We start from the raw sequence: 15,494 nt of genomic DNA, 5'->3' as shown, positions 1-15,494 counted from the left end.
GATTTATTACAGTTAGTGAGTGAGAAATATATTGAAAAAATCAAGATTGTAAGTTTTAACAGTTAGTGAAAATTAATTTAATATATTAGTAGTATAACTGTCATTTAGGAATTTATAATTGAGATTGAAATATGGATGAATGAACATTTTTATTTTCTGGACAATCAGTTTATATTAGGGTGTGATTACATGAACATCTTATATAATAACATTTTTTACCTTTATTTTCCCGCAACTATAATAACAATTCTTGGTGGGTGAATTTTGAATTTAAATAAAAAACATTTAATTATATTTGACCGGCAGCTATAATTTAGGCAGTTGTTTATAACTTCCCACACTAATATCATTGTTTGATTTCAAGGTAGTTTTTTTTGGAAGGAAATTATCACGCCATGTGATATCAGATTTTTTGGATGTGAACACGTTATATAATAGAGTGTCGAATTTGGCGATGACACGTGGCAGATGTAGTAGTAGCATGACACGTAGGCGAAGTGAACATTGAATAATGCTGGCGTGACACGTAAGCAAAATGAACCTTGTTTTATATATATATATATATATATAGATTAGCGAAATTCAACCCCAAAAAATTACTTATTCCTCTCTATGTTGTCTATTCTTACTTCTTACGCACCGCCGGCTATTAAGTATGAAACTACTGCTAGTGAAAATCAAGAATAGCATCACCGAGATCTTGTTCTTCAACGGGAAAAATCGATTCCTATAATGGCTATAAATTTAAACTTTCATGTCCTCTTAATTCAGTTAATTACACTTTGCTTAGTTTAATTTACTGATTTTTATTGCTTAGTTTACTTTACCGATTTTTATTGCGTTTATGCAGATTTTTTTGGACCTTTTGGTGTTGGAGACTGACTTTGAAGATTGTAAACAATTACACAGAATAATTGAGGTGGTTTCTTTTTTGACAATTAATATTTTTTGTGTTGTTTAGTGATTGTGTTAAATTTCATTCAATTATGCCTCCTCGATTTAGAAAATTTGATTCGGGTCATGAAAAACAAATGAAAGAATCCCAAGTCTCTAATCCGAATGAAAATTATGCTACTATTAACGGTGATCACAATTTGAATGAAAATAATGATCCTAGTGTTGGTTGAATTTTCGCCTCCAGAGTTGTTTCAAGGATAGCCCTTTTTACATAGAAGATTGTATTACTATTTACTACTTATTTGGTAAGAAACAATCATAATCTAAGTATATTATAGATGTTTTTGAGATCGTTGTAAGTAACTTTGAATTTTTTTTTAATATAAGGGCCTCATTTTTAACTTTGACCACAGGGCCTCCATATTGTTCGGGCCGGGACTGGGTATGTCTTCTATTATCAGTTTTTTTTAGAGAATTATATTATCTCAGTTTTTTGCAATTAATTGGTGTATATAATTCGTTGTTCTTGCCTGCAATTTCTTGATTTACTACTTTCACGATTTCATTTATACCCAAAAACCCCTATCAAAATAATACTATTTTTCTCCTTGTTTTGAACATGACCCAAAAAAAAATCTCAAACATTTCACATTCTAAGAAACCCTATTATATTAGAATGTTATAGGGTTTATGAACCTTAAATGATTTGTGGTTGATGGTACATAATATAGTTATTTTGTGAACTTACTTGCTTCTTTTTTATTGTTCTTATGCTGCTAATTGATGAAGCTAGTGTTATTGTACTATCAATATATCTCTAATATATAATTTATTTTATAATCTGTTATTATAGATGGAAGAAAATTTTATTAATGATAACTAGGATATATTAGAAAATGAGCAAGTTCATAATGATAACGAGGATAGTGAGTTTGAAAATTGGGTTGTGATTTGGGATAAAATAAGAAATTTAGCTACCATCAAAAATTTTCCTTTCTTTCTCATCCCTTCCTTTCCCTTCCCTTCCTTTACTAAAAAAAATACCAAACACACTGTTAATTCAATTTCTCTATCCAATTCAGTTCCATTTTTCTCTTCAATTTAATTGAATTGTGTTCAGTTTCTTTCCGTTCGAAAGAGCCGGCCTCAATTGTTTATTTGTTTGATTGTAACAGAATTTTACTCATCCGCGATAGGTAGTAGGCAAAGCTGAATTCACAAAACCCACACAAAGCCACTCAAGAAAACAACCATTTCCAAACAAAATTTGACTAGATCCTCCAAAATCCAACTAAAATCAACCAAACCTTTAAACTCATCCCAAAATCAATGGCGTCAAACCTGATACGAAATTCATTGAAAGCAATCAACTCACAAACCCTACGAACCCTAACCAGTCATCGCCGTCCTTTCAGCGTGGCAGCTGCCGAAACTGAAGAATCCGACGATTTCACCTTCTCATCTGACGGCGCAGCAGATGACACCATACACTTGAAGTCGTCAGCAAAGACGTCGTCATCTGTGTCGATGCCAATGTCGTTCATGACTGGGTCAATAGTAGGAAAGAGATTCTACAAGAAGGTGACTACAAGAGAAGCCGATGATGGAAATGGTTGGAGTGTTATGTTGGATTATCGAACTCTTAAATCACCTTCAAAACGCTCTCTTAAACTCCCACTCTCTCTCTTGCTAAGGCCATTGCTGCTGAGTGGGATTTTCAGGTTACTCTTCTTTCCTGACATTTACTTTTTTATTCTTACTTTTACATATATTATAATATGCAATTTAAGTTACAAGAACTGGTATGTGTAATCTGTATGTACATTGATTGAGTCGAATTTTGGTCTTAGTTGAGTTGAGTTTGTTTGCTTCATTTGTAGCAAACAGATGGAATTAGACCCTTCACTATGCCACTCATGAAGCTTGCTTGCACTGCATTAGAACGAGTTCCTTTAACCCGACCCAAAATTATCAACAATTTAATGAGCAAATTCAATCAAGACTTGGTTTTTTGTCGAGCTCCCAGTGACAATGTACTCACCACCGGTGTCTATGGTATGATCCCTCATATTTATTACCCGCTACTACCGCTTTTGTTTCTTTCTTTTCCTCTTCTCCTATTGCTTTTTAATGCTTTACATTGCTTTTGCACAAGTTTGGGTGTGATATATGTTTGCCTTGAAAGTGTTCTTTGTTAAGGGCTCCTCTGTGCTTTGCAAATCAAAGCTGGAAACAACAATATATCAATTATAACCATGTTTTTTTGTGTAAGATGATAAAAATCAAGATCTATGCTAAAACCTTGCGTTTTAATGTGGATTTTGGGTGCTCTCTGTTGTGCTTGTGAGGTTTGGCAAATAAGAATGATAAATTTATATATGTGAAACTATATAGCGAGGAAGGGAATGAAGCTCCAATGTGACAGGCTGGCATCTATGATGTAGTAGTACAAGTTCATCTTCTGGTATATATATATACACACACACACATATAGGGTGTGTTCTATTCACCTTAAAAGAAAATGTTTTAGGGTAGATCAGCCCTAATCAGGCTGAGCAGGCCAGGTGTAAACATAAGGTGATATCAGAGCGGCTTAGTTCCAGATATAATATTCCCACATCCTAGTATAGCTTGAAGCACCTTATCTGATAGTTCAACTTTGCATTGCAAGTGATACAATATTACTTCCTAGGACTTCTTTGCAATCAAATGTTAACTCATGTTGGCTCACTTGGTTTGTTAGACCAACTACTAGTGTCAGCTGTTTTTAGTCTTTGATAATGTAAAAGCATATAAAGAAGCATTTAGTCATTTAATCTTCTAAATTACCTGTCCAGAAATGAAAGATTAATAACTGTCCAGTTGCCGAAAATTAATAACTGTCCAGTTGCCGAGCAGTCTTGAGAGGACCTTAATGTGCTTGAAATTAGATTTTGACTTGACTTTGATCCTGTCGCCTGTTTCAATGAAGTATGAATGTTGGTAATTCTTTTTGAAATCTTTTCTACTCCTAATCACGTCATTAAGTTCGAAACGTCTCCAGAACGGCAAGTTGAGATGATCGATCCTCTACTTAAGTGGGTAGAGTTTGAGTTTGGCTACCAGCCTGTCGTGTATACCAGTTTTTTGTGGTGGAAAAACGTGATACTTGACTTTGATCCTGTCGCCTGTTTCATTGAAGTATGACTGTTGGTATTTTATATGGAACCTTATGAATTACTCATCTTAGTACTCCTAATCACATAACTTTCAAATGTCTCCAGAACGGCAAGTTGAGAAGATAGATCCTCTACTTAAGTGGGTGGAGTCTGAATTTGGCTACCAGCCTCTAGTGTATACCAGTTTTTTTGGTGGTAAACAGGATGAAGGTCTTGTAAAAGCCATGGAAAGTCTATTGAAGAAAGCAGATGACTACGAACTAGCAACTATCGTGCATTGACATCAGCATCACACTCTTTAATCATTTCCATTGCTGTAGTTTGCGGTAGATTGCAAATTGAGGAGGCCGTTGAGTTGATTAGGCTTGAAGAAGATCTGCAGGTTAGTATCATGGGCTACTTTGCTTTTAACTCCCCAATAACTTGCTCCATCAATATACTTTAAAGTTCAAAATAACTGCTAGTTCAAACATTCTGCACGAAAGAACTTTTAGAAGATTAATGCCTTTTTTGATTTTGTAAATAATGTTTCATCTGGTAGGTGGACAAGTGGGTCTTGTTGAGGTGGTCATGATGTTGATCTCGCAGATCTGAAGGTGCAGATTGCGTCAGCCGCGGTGTTTTGGGGCTGTCGAGGGTATAGTATTAACATTCCGAACTTTTTAATGCATCGGTTGATTGTGCACTCTTCGTTTTTTGTATGCTCCATTTTGGGTGGTATTACGTGCGACAACCACGTGCTGGAGCTTTTTGTAAACATGTTGTAGCCTTTGCGAAATTCGCAAGAGCAATAATAATCTGCTTCAGAATTTTTGCTATTTAACCCTTTCTTTAATGATTTCATAACCTCCCCCCCCCCACCCAAACGTTCCCCCAAAATCAAAGGAAAAGGAAAAGAAAGAATGTAGGAGAAATGCGCTTGTTATTGCTTCTTAAGTGCTAGACTATTGGGGTTCTTCGTTCCTTTTAAATACACACTTGAAATTTGAAAGGAGAACCAACTTCTCATTGGTGAAACATATTGTTGAGGCGAAAATTTCTGTATATTGTTTTATTATAATATGCCATTTGTTTCAGTTTTACTATACTATCTTTAGTCATGTACATTGTATTCTAGTAGAAAATAGTAGCAGCCGTTTGTACGGAGCAGCTGCTTTTGTTGGATGTATTAAGGATTTCATTGCACCTGCACACTGCACACAAACTGGCGGTTGTTTAATGACACAATAACAGCATGTGGTATCACAGTCATTGTTGCAACCTGTCACAAACAATAAATCAGCTTTTAGTTATTGGCAGATCCGAAGTTCATTTCCTTCAAATGAACATGACGATATCTCCTATTTCCACTATTCTTTTTAATTTTACTTATTAAAAATTTCCTAAGGATCACTTGAAAGAAGCTTGAGTTCACTGATTGCGTGAATTGTAGTTCGTATACCTGTGACTGTGACAACATACTGAGTTGGCTGCAGTTCTTGTGGCTTGTAGACAAATGGAAGGCGATTGGTTGCCAAGACAACGACAATGTTAACTGAAGAATGAAATGCGACAAGGCCCACAATGAAGCAAGCTATTGCTAGTGATTGCCTCATAATTTTGTGAAGATTTTGCTTACTATTGGAATACCTGTAGAAGCTGGCTGGAGAATCCATCAACATTCCTCTTATAGGATTGTTTTGGCTTTTTGTATATAGTAGTTGCTAATAGTGTTGTTTCTTTTCTTTACCAATTAACAAATGTAATCATCATGTTCATTATGTGATCATATTTTACTACTACACTGGACACTAATACCACTAATAGGCAACAGTTACAAGTCCAACAAAGATCTTTGTTTAAAGGGTCATTCAAGGTGAACCTCATACCAGATTCTTAAACAAGGCAAAATTACCACATGTTTATCATATCAGAGGAATGGGTTTTCAGTGCTCTAACAAAAGATGTTTTTGCAAGCCAAAAGGTGCCATGTAAAAATTGTATGAATTTAGTGAGAATCTTTAAAAGGATGATCTTCATATAATTCAGTGTCATTAACATTGCCCCAATTCTTTCCTGTTACATAAACAGAGTGCAAAATGTAAAACTTATTACAATGTAATTCCCTTACACCACAGTTTCAAAGCATGAAAACAGAGATTCCACTGTTAAATTTCTTTCAGTAAGAGGCTAATATTGCATACCAAATAATGCAAAGCCCATTTGAAGATAGCGGAAGGTAAGAGAACCGGAAATTTAACACATTACTTTGCAACACCGCATGTGGAAGGAGGCGATGTGGTGTAAATCGGTTTTCCAATGAATAGATAGCATCTTCTCCCCTCAAAGTACAAAATGTTTTTGTCAGAATTTTCAGACATTATCATGTGAAAATCATCCAAGGATCTCTCTCCTGCAGACGATGATGACTTCAGCAACTGTCAGTAAGCCGAAATTCAGGCACAAAGCATTGCTGATCACAGTCTATTGTGAAGCTCAACAAAAACTGACCAGCAGTAAGCTACACCCTGATAGAGGCTCACTCCTGATTAGACACTTGAATCCTGTGGCGCTTGAAAAATTCTCTAAACCCATATGAAGTGAGGTCATGATTAAACTGGAAAGCATAACAAAACAAAGAGACTTGACATCAGTTACAAAACAGCAAGAGTTGTAACACCGTTTTATGTAGACATAGACAATTACCTACTTGGGCACTTAAGAGAGATGAGTCTTTTACATTTAATGTATTGTTCACGACCAAGCAACACCATTGTCAAGATTTAACTTTAATTGGCTAGGCATTGTGGATTGGTAAATATATAAAAAAAAACACGTGGAAAAACAAACAAAATGAGATTAATCTCAGTGTAACATAATTGCCTAATCTCCCCACAAATTGCAAACTGAGAAAAGCGAATTATGGTAGCCTTTTGCCTATTCTTGTCCCATTTTGGGCTAACTGTGAACTGAAAAAGCAAATTTTATCGCAAATATGTTACACTGATCAATCCTCAACTTCTTAGCCAATACAAGGCTCACTCCTGATATATTTTTAAAGACCAAAATCATTAGAAAGTTTCGCAAAATAGGTGAATTAAGTACCTATTCTCTTCGTATAAAACAACTGAAGTGAACTGAATTGAAATGAACTGAAATGAATAGTAATATGTGAGAGTAAAAGTATTATCCAAAGCTGAACTGAACTGAACTGAACTGAAAATAAGTTGGGGAGAACAGACCATAATATATTATTGCATCATATACGAGTATACTTGGCACTAAAATTAACTAAACCGACTGAAATAGTCCAAAAGAATCAGGCCTCAATCATTTCGAATTCATATTTATAATCTTCTTTATTACTCCCTCTGTTTCAAATTATAAGTCATTTTAGCCAAAAAAATTTGTTTCAAAATATAAGGCATTTCCCATTACCAATGTAAAATTAAATGCAACTTTATATTATCAAGATAATATTATAGGTTAGTTTCTATTATCAATACAATATTTAATGTCAATTCTTATTACCTATGCAAATCTAGTTAAAACTAACTAAATTCTTAATATGCGTAAAAGTAGTTTACATGCCTTATAATTTGAAACGGAGGGAGTATATATTTGGCACTTCATAATAGTAACTATAATTTGGGAGTAATTTTTTTCTCTATTCCCAACATTTACCGACATCAAAAGGAACTATATATATCACCATTTTCAATTTGATTGTCTTTGGAGTCGTTTACTTCGATACTCCAAACTCAGAAAATTCACCCTTTCAACATTATCTCTGTTTTGAAGATGAAAATGCACACATCGTTCAACTAAATTAATCTAATCCAAGGAAGAAAAACCCTAGATTTCTGCGCGCAAATTGCATTCATGCGATAAATCAAGCAGAATGGATTTTGAAACCCTAGAATTCCGCGCACAAATTGCATTCATGCGTTAAATCAATCACAATGGACAAAACCCTAGAATTTCATGTACTAACGTTATGTTTATTTTTAGCAGTAATCACTTGTTCATCAGCTGAATCATCCACTTGTTTGATGGTATACAAAGAAGGAGGAGCTCCGGCGGTGTTCAAATCCCCAAAATGCCCTCGATGGAAGCTCTCTTATCACGAACCTTCGCCGGAAAACTCCAAGTGTCATGTCGCCGTGCATCAAGGTCGCCGGAAATCGCAGGAGGATCGCATTATCTGTGCCCTAGATGTTCGGATTCCATTCCCCGGTTCGTAATCTTTGGTTCATTAATCTGAAGTAGTTTTATTGTTTCTGTCAATTAGGGTTAATAACTTATTGGAACTTGGTGTGGTTGTCTACTAGATATTATTAGGTTTTATTGGAACTTATCTGAATTTATATCTCCGGAGATGAGTTGTTTTAAGTTGTGATGTGCACTGAGTAATTAGCTGAGTAAGGTGATTTTGATAGGAATACTAACTCTATTGTGTGCTGGATCGTGATGTGGGCTCGTTAGAAGTGGGAGATTGGAGAATTGGGAATTGAATTTTGTATGATAGTGAAATTTTAGGTGAAGGGACAGGTTACTGGCAATAGTCATATTGCACAAATTTTGGTGTAACTGTGGTATGCATACAATAAAACTTCCACAGTAACTTCATTTTTCAAATGAAGTCACCCATATCGCTTAAATTAACCGTTTTGCATGAGGAGATTCATAAGAGTCACCCCTGATCATGTCAAAAGGTTGCCCTTGTTTGATCACTCATTTATTTTGTTGCCTTACCTTGAAATATTTGTTCATTTATAGGAATAAGAAGAAGATATTGGATGAAATCTTGTCATCCATTTCTTTAATGAACTTTTGTTATTTCTATGCTATAAGAGGAAGGATGTGCTTTAGTATCTATGGTTGTTTCTTTCATATGCAGTGTAGTTGACTATTTGATTTGAAAAGCGGTAGCATGTCTTCTGAGTTTTAGAACATTATACTTATGTAGTTATGTGTGTTAAATTTGTGTAATGCAGTTACTGCTTTGGTGTATATGATTTCTACTACTGTTTTTCTATGTAGATGACTACAGCAACCTGAGTTAGTTCAGAAGTTCTATGAGGCGAGATGTTTTAATGAACTCCTTGTTATTTCTAATTTAGTTTAGTTTTGGAGCAGGTCCAAGTGGATTTACAGAGGTTGCTGTGGGAATTGTGGCTGTTTTTGATGGCCATAATGGTTCAGAAGCTAGCGACATGGCTTCAAAACTTCTGTTGGAGTATCTTATTTTGCACACGTATTTTCTACTGGATGCAACATTTCCTTCCTTTCTGAAGAAATCCATGGGAGGATTGTCAACTAAGGGAGTTCTGACATTTTCTTCTCAGTTCTTTAAGGACAGAGAATGGATTCTTTCTTTTATCGATCAGGAGAGGTATGAAGTTGACATTCTCTTTTTTGTAAATGTCTTACGAGTTACACCCTTACTTCTGGTATTTATCTTCACTAGTCCACCTATTAGATGCGGTCCGGGATTTTTCTGTTCACGTTGACTAACTATTACATCATTGACTAACCGGGGCTTATGAATTGTCTACCATACAAGTGTCAATATCTTCATTTGAAGAGAGGGGGGGGGGTGTGTGGAGGGGTTGAGGGAATGCAAAATAGACTGTATTGGTAATTTAGTAAAGACAGGGTTATTATATCTATTTATTTCTTTATTTTCTCTGAAGTCAAGTAGGGAGATACTCTCTGCTAATGATGTGCAAGCCTTGTTCTTTCTTTGAGGTACCTCATAGTTTTGGGTTAAATGTCGAGTGATCATTCTTCATTCTGCCTTGTTCCGCTAGATCAGGTTTGTTGCTATTTGGAGTTAGTGTGACTATGAACATAATCCTTAGATCTCTTGGGTTTTATCAATTTTTTTTTTTTTTTGAATTCTGCCTTCTTTTGTTAGATCAGGCTCATCGCTATAAGGAGTGAGTTATGACAGAGTCAGACTGAGACTTAAATCCTCTTTATTGGAGGTCTTAGGCATTGATTTTTAAATCTATCGCTGATTACATATGATGGACCCATGAAGCAGTCTGCTGCTTGTTTTTAGATTGGATGCACTTGCGAACCAGTTTTTTAAAAAAGAAAACCCGTTTTCTTGAGCAAGCATGATAAATGACCTGGCTCACCTGTTCAGACTTTGTTATCTGTGCATCAAGATGTGTGGCAAGAGTGCTAAGGATTTAAACTGTAATGTTTTGGTTTTGGCTATTGCATGTTAACATTGATGGATGTTTGATATTCCAGTTAAGATACCATATATTTTGAATAATTGTCTTCCATTAACAGCCTTAAAGGCAATTAGGCAATATTGTTTTCAACCAAAGGGCTGTGTCATGATTCTCAACATATGTCTTGTCTGATTTATCAAGTCCAATTTCTACTCCCTCTGTTTTATAATAGTTGCAACGTTTTGATTTTCATGCTTGTCGATATATAACTTCGACCATTATGCTTGTCGATGTACAACTTCGACCATTAATATCTAATTATATATTTGTGAAAATTATAATAAGTTGATATCTTATAAATATATATTGAGGTAAATCCAACAACATCTTATATGTTAAAATTTGTATTGTACTTCCTTCGTTTAGAAATAGTTGCACCATTTCATGTTTTCACGTATGCCACTGCATTATTTCAAATATTAATATCTCTAGTTATCAATAAGTAAAAATCATAAAAAGTTGATATTAAAATAATATACATTGAGACGAATCTAACAATATCTCATATGACTATGTTTGTCCTAAAATATAAATCACCAAAGACAATTAAAGTGCAAGATGTGAACAGTAAACACTATACAATTGGCGCAACTATTTCTAAATGGAGGAAGTATATTATTCAGAAATTTTGGGTCAAAGTAAGTATATGAATAGTGCAAAAGTCAAAATGGTGCAACTATAAAAGAAAATGGAGGAACTATCATGTAACTAATTGGTCAAAATGGTGCGACTATAAAAGAAAATGGAGGAACTATCATGTAACTAATTGGTCTATGGGATTTGAATTTTCATGGAAGTACTACTGTATCATAGAAGGTATTTTCATGGATAGTTTGTTTGGTTCAGAAGCAATTTCTATGAAACATGATGTCTGAAGACACAATGCTTACATATGTATTAGAATATTAACTTTAATGAGCAAATATTTATTCGTATGAGGTATGTATGTTCGATGTTAAACTTACTTTTATCTTCCTAAATGAACAACTCTCAGTGTTTCATGGAATTTAGCTCCTTCCATGTTTCCAGGTATTCACAATGAAAATGAACATAATTAGTGATCAAAAGCCTTAACTAAAGCCAAGCAGCAACATTGAGAAAGAAGAAAGGGTGTATTCTCTTAATTCTCATTTGATTTGTTGGTAATCTTTTGATGAAGTGATAGGTGTAAACCTTGTTGCCTATTGTTTTCATTGTCTATATATAAGTAGTAGCTAGTAGCAAGTAGCAAGTAGCAAGAACCTATCTTTTATGTACAGAACACAAGTTTATTGGTTAGAAGTTTGGTATCATTAGTTACTATTTGTGTATTAATTGACAATTGTAACAAGTGAAAGGAGCAGTGTTTGTTGATTTGTAACTGAGGTGCATATTAGTTACTCTTTTGAATGCTGGTTTATGTAATGCCTTTTGGTTTTAGGCATATGTCCCAAGAACTATTTGGAGAATCATTTCATTTGGAAATATTGAAAGAAGCATTGTTGAGAACAATTGCTGACATTGACACCACGTTCTCTAAGGTAGATATCATACTTTTTTCTGAATTGAAGTTGCTTCCCGATGCGAAATTCTCTTTATAATTAGTTGACAATCACTGAAAATGAAGGAAGCCCATAGATTTCATCTTGATTCGGGTTCTACAGCCACAGTTGTTCTGATTGTGGATGGTAAGATATTGGTTGCAAACATAGGAGATTCAAAGGCTCTTTTGTGCTCAGAGGAGTATCAGCGTCCAGCTGATGCTAAAGGTAAGCATTGTGTTCCTGAAAGCACAAATTTTGTTTTACTATATGCGTAGGATGTAATAATATTTATCTTATTTAGCCCATATTTTTAAATGGTGTATGGTGTGCAAAGTAGTATTCACCTACCCGGTTACTGCGGTTTGCTTTGAAAGTATGTTGAAGGTCTATTTTCTGGAACATTGCAGCCACTGCTTTAAGGATATATAGGCAAAAAAGACGTGATGGTGCTGTATTGCGGTTTAAGGATTGTGCACACTGTAAAATGGTGGCTTCCAAGGGCTTAAAGCATTTGATTGTGAAAGAATTGACTAGAGATCATCGTCCAGATAGGAATGATGAAAAGTTCCGAGTGGAAAATGCTGGTGGTTATGTTATCGAGTGGAGTGGAGTTTCTAGAGTCAATGGACGTCTTGCTGTGTCCAGGGCTATTGGTGATGTGTCTTATAAAAGGTGAGTTTTATGCATAAGCTGTAAACTCTATTATGGGATGCACTATAATCCTTTACTCCCTCAATCCCTTATTGTTTGCCACATTTCCCTTCTTTATCTGTTTTAAGAGTTGTAGGTAGTTTTGTCTTTTTGAATGTAGGGTAAGAGAAAAGTAGAGAGAAATCGTCGGGACCATGTTATCTAAAAAGCGATGGAGCAATCTTTTAGAGGCAAACCAAAATGGAAATTGGGGGATTCTCTCAAGGACTGTGGAGTAATTATTATTTTTTTTGTTGGGGGAGGGGGGGGGGGGGTTCACAGTGACACTTGGAAGTCTGTTGTGGGCTGTGACAAGATCTGGATTAGTGTGTGTGTTATTGTATCGTTTAGTATGCCTTCTTGGTTCATGCGTTGATTTTTCTTTAGTATATCAGAAAACTCAGTTACATTTATGAACATGAATCAATATGGTGAGGGCGTCCCCTTAATTAGGAAGAAGCTTGGGGTTACATCTATTGAGAACAATATGAGGGAGAATCTCCTGAGGTGGTGTGGACATGTCAGACGGAGACCATTTGATGCACGAGTTAAAATGCTTGATGAGTGGCAAACTGATGGGAGTGTAAGGGGGTAGGGAAGACCTAGGAGAACTTGGATAAAGGTAATTGAGAGCTATGCGAGTCTACTTGGGATTCGGGAAAATATGGCGTCGGATAGTGCAAAGTGGGGGGAGAGATTTATGCCGATGACATGGTTTACTTTGTATGTAGTCCTTTTGATTCCTTTTACTTTACTCCTTAGGTTTTACAAACTTTTCCCCTAAAATATTTCTATTAATTCTCCTTTTAGCGTTTTCCCAAATCTTATCAATTTTTTTTTCTGTACCTCTTTTTTAGAACAGTTTTAATCTATTTATATATTTGTGTATTTTCATATCCCTATGTTTTGGTTTCTCTTTACACCTCGTTTGGTTTTTGTTCCCTTGTGTTAGGTCTCGTCTTACGGCTGTCACTATCACTATCTTATTTTTCTTTGTTTAAAATTTTCTGCCTTAACCGTTGTTTCATTTGTCATGGAAAATTTTTCTTATTACAATTTATATTAGCCGACCCCGAATCATTTTTGGGATTAAGGCTTTGTTGTTGTTATTATTGTTATGTCAGAAAATTGTTCAAAGGGATTATATATTTTGTTTCCAATGGTTGCTAGGTATGGTGTCATAGCTGTTCCGGAGATTACAGGCTGGCAACTCCTGAATGACAATGATAGCTACCTCATAGCTGCATCAGATGGTGTTTTTGAGGGGCTGGACTCACAGGATGTCTGTGATGTTCTGTGGGAAGTGCAGAATGATGACCTTTTAGGTTTGCAGGTCTCTCCAGCCTGCTCAGATTCTCTAGCTGATTGCATAACAAGCATTGCATTTGAGAGAGGAAGCGGAGATAATATGGCTGCTGCTGTTGTTCCATTGAGATCAATAAGTCCATCTAAAACCTTTCTGAACGGTAAGTAAATCAATAGAGGCATTGATGCTCATTTTCTCCAAATCTTAGATAATTTTCTCCAAAAGTTTGTCCCATTTCTATATGATAACTTTTTAACTCTTGTTGGGTTATTTCTAAGTTTTATCCTACTTCCGTGCATGAAAATACAGTGTTCTGATTTTTCTGAAAATAATGATGCAAATAAGAAAGATTAGAGGTTGCTCTGCTAAAATAACTAAATAAGTGACCGATTTTTCTTTTCCCTACTGTGTCCCATTATTTTCGTCCAATTTCATGTACATCAATAAATTATGCTTTGCTCTATTGTGCTTTCCTTTACTGGAGGCTTTCTCTTAGTTTAGTAACAGTCAAAGCTCAATATTTATTTGTGGTTGGAGAGAGTACCTTTATATGACCTTCAATCATTACACCCTATATATTAGCTGTTATCTCTAGTTTTTATTTTCTAGTACCTACCGCTGTCTCCAAAAGACCGAAAATAACATGATTCTTCTTCTTTGCTTTTGTCAATGTTTTAGCCGATGAGGTTCCCACCAGCCTTGTTCAACTGGAACATGCTTATCCAATTGTGGCAAAGTTTGACAGACTATTGGTAAGTACATGGTATAGGACTTTAAAGTCTTTAAGGGTATCTTGGACTTTGGAGCTCATATAATAAGTTAAAATTCTCCTCGAACAAAATAGTTGAGCGAATAATTGGATAAGCAAAAAAGGAAGACAGAAAGTTTGTTTCTTGAAGTTACGGAGGCTCATGTTGACTTTGTCTGACTACCATCTTGTTGCTGCATGGACTGCTTTTTTTCTTTTCTTCTTATAGGAAGTTAAGAACTTATCTTCTAAATCTTTATATTCTGAAGTCTTCTTATTTTTCCTTATTTAATTTTCTTGTCTAGGCTTGACGTCCACACAGGTCCATATTTTTTCTAAAAAGAATATATATAATTGACAATTCTTCTGAATTCCTTGATTTATATGCTTCTGCTTCATTCCTTTCTTTGGTACTTCACTCTTTTGTGACAATGCATACGTAGGGTTTTGCAAATGAGTGTAGTTGAGTTGAGGAGTTGAAAATTTGCCAGGTCCTTTTCTTGTCTAGGGTTGATGACCCTAGGGGTCCTTTCAAAAGGAGAAATCTGAACAAATGGCCTTGCTTCAAACTTCACAATTTATATTTTGTACTTCCATCAATTGTGACCATGCAAACATACATAAGGATCCAAACAAGTTTTAGCACGTATTTGGCTTAATAAATAAAATGAGCTTTAAAATTTTTGTTGGGGCTCGTTCAATTGTTTAACAAACGGCCTTGACATCTCAAAAAAAGTTTGTTTGCAAGCGGTTCGTAAATGTATTTGCTTGTTGTAACCCTAGCATACAACCTCCTATTTACTAAAATCTGAGAATATTACCCTCAGCTACCTTCCATTTTATGTACATACAAGTAATAATTTGAGAATAAAACATGGTTTGGTAATGGGTGGATTCTGGAAATGTGTGCCAGTGTAATGCTTTGCCTGATGGATACAGAAAAAA

At 35.2% G+C, this 15,494-nt stretch overlaps 2 protein-coding genes across 8 annotated transcripts in view; both read left to right on the top strand.

The window, feature by feature from the left end:
- The first annotated feature begins 1,764 nt into the window (after positions 1 to 1,764).
- LOC104894557 (uncharacterized) lies at positions 1,765 to 4,878 on the top strand. The gene is given in 7 exon segments (XM_048643971.2): positions 1,765 to 2,566; positions 2,569 to 2,618; positions 2,778 to 2,952; positions 4,161 to 4,325; positions 4,328 to 4,437; positions 4,597 to 4,616; positions 4,618 to 4,878. Coding segments are annotated over 7 exon segments (1,065 nt in total). The 5' UTR covers positions 1,765 to 2,226; the 3' UTR covers positions 4,823 to 4,878.
- A 2,880-nt stretch (positions 4,879 to 7,758) lies between these two features.
- Positions 7,759 to 15,494, top strand: part of LOC104894555 (probable protein phosphatase 2C 51) — a 23,445-nt gene continuing 15,709 nt past the window's right edge. For 3 of the 7 annotated variants that reach the window (XR_008969646.1, XR_008969645.1, XM_057395294.1), the window contains exons 1-7: positions 7,759 to 8,270; positions 9,174 to 9,429; positions 11,703 to 11,802; positions 11,889 to 12,030; positions 12,213 to 12,477; positions 13,666 to 13,961; positions 14,480 to 14,553. Coding sequence is in view for 4 of the 7 variants with exons in the window: in XM_057395294.1 (XP_057251277.1) it covers positions 7,997 to 8,270; positions 9,174 to 9,429; positions 11,703 to 11,802; positions 11,889 to 12,030; positions 12,213 to 12,477; positions 13,666 to 13,961; positions 14,480 to 14,553 (1,407 nt within the window). In the remaining 3 variants the exon portion in view is untranslated. Of the gene's footprint in view, positions 8,271 to 9,162; positions 9,430 to 11,702; positions 11,803 to 11,888; positions 12,031 to 12,212; positions 12,478 to 13,665; positions 13,962 to 14,479; positions 14,554 to 15,494 lie in introns of all 7 variants that reach the window. The other 4 variants (XR_790231.4, XM_010680816.4, XM_057395293.1 and 1 more) reach the window with 2 other exon arrangements.

This window comes from Beta vulgaris, chromosome 5, assembly GCF_026745355.1.
Source record: "Beta vulgaris subsp. vulgaris cultivar EL10 chromosome 5, EL10.2, whole genome shotgun sequence".
Taxonomy (NCBI): domain Eukaryota; kingdom Viridiplantae; phylum Streptophyta; class Magnoliopsida; order Caryophyllales; family Amaranthaceae; genus Beta; species Beta vulgaris.
This window is presented reverse-complemented; position numbering and strand designations above follow the sequence as displayed.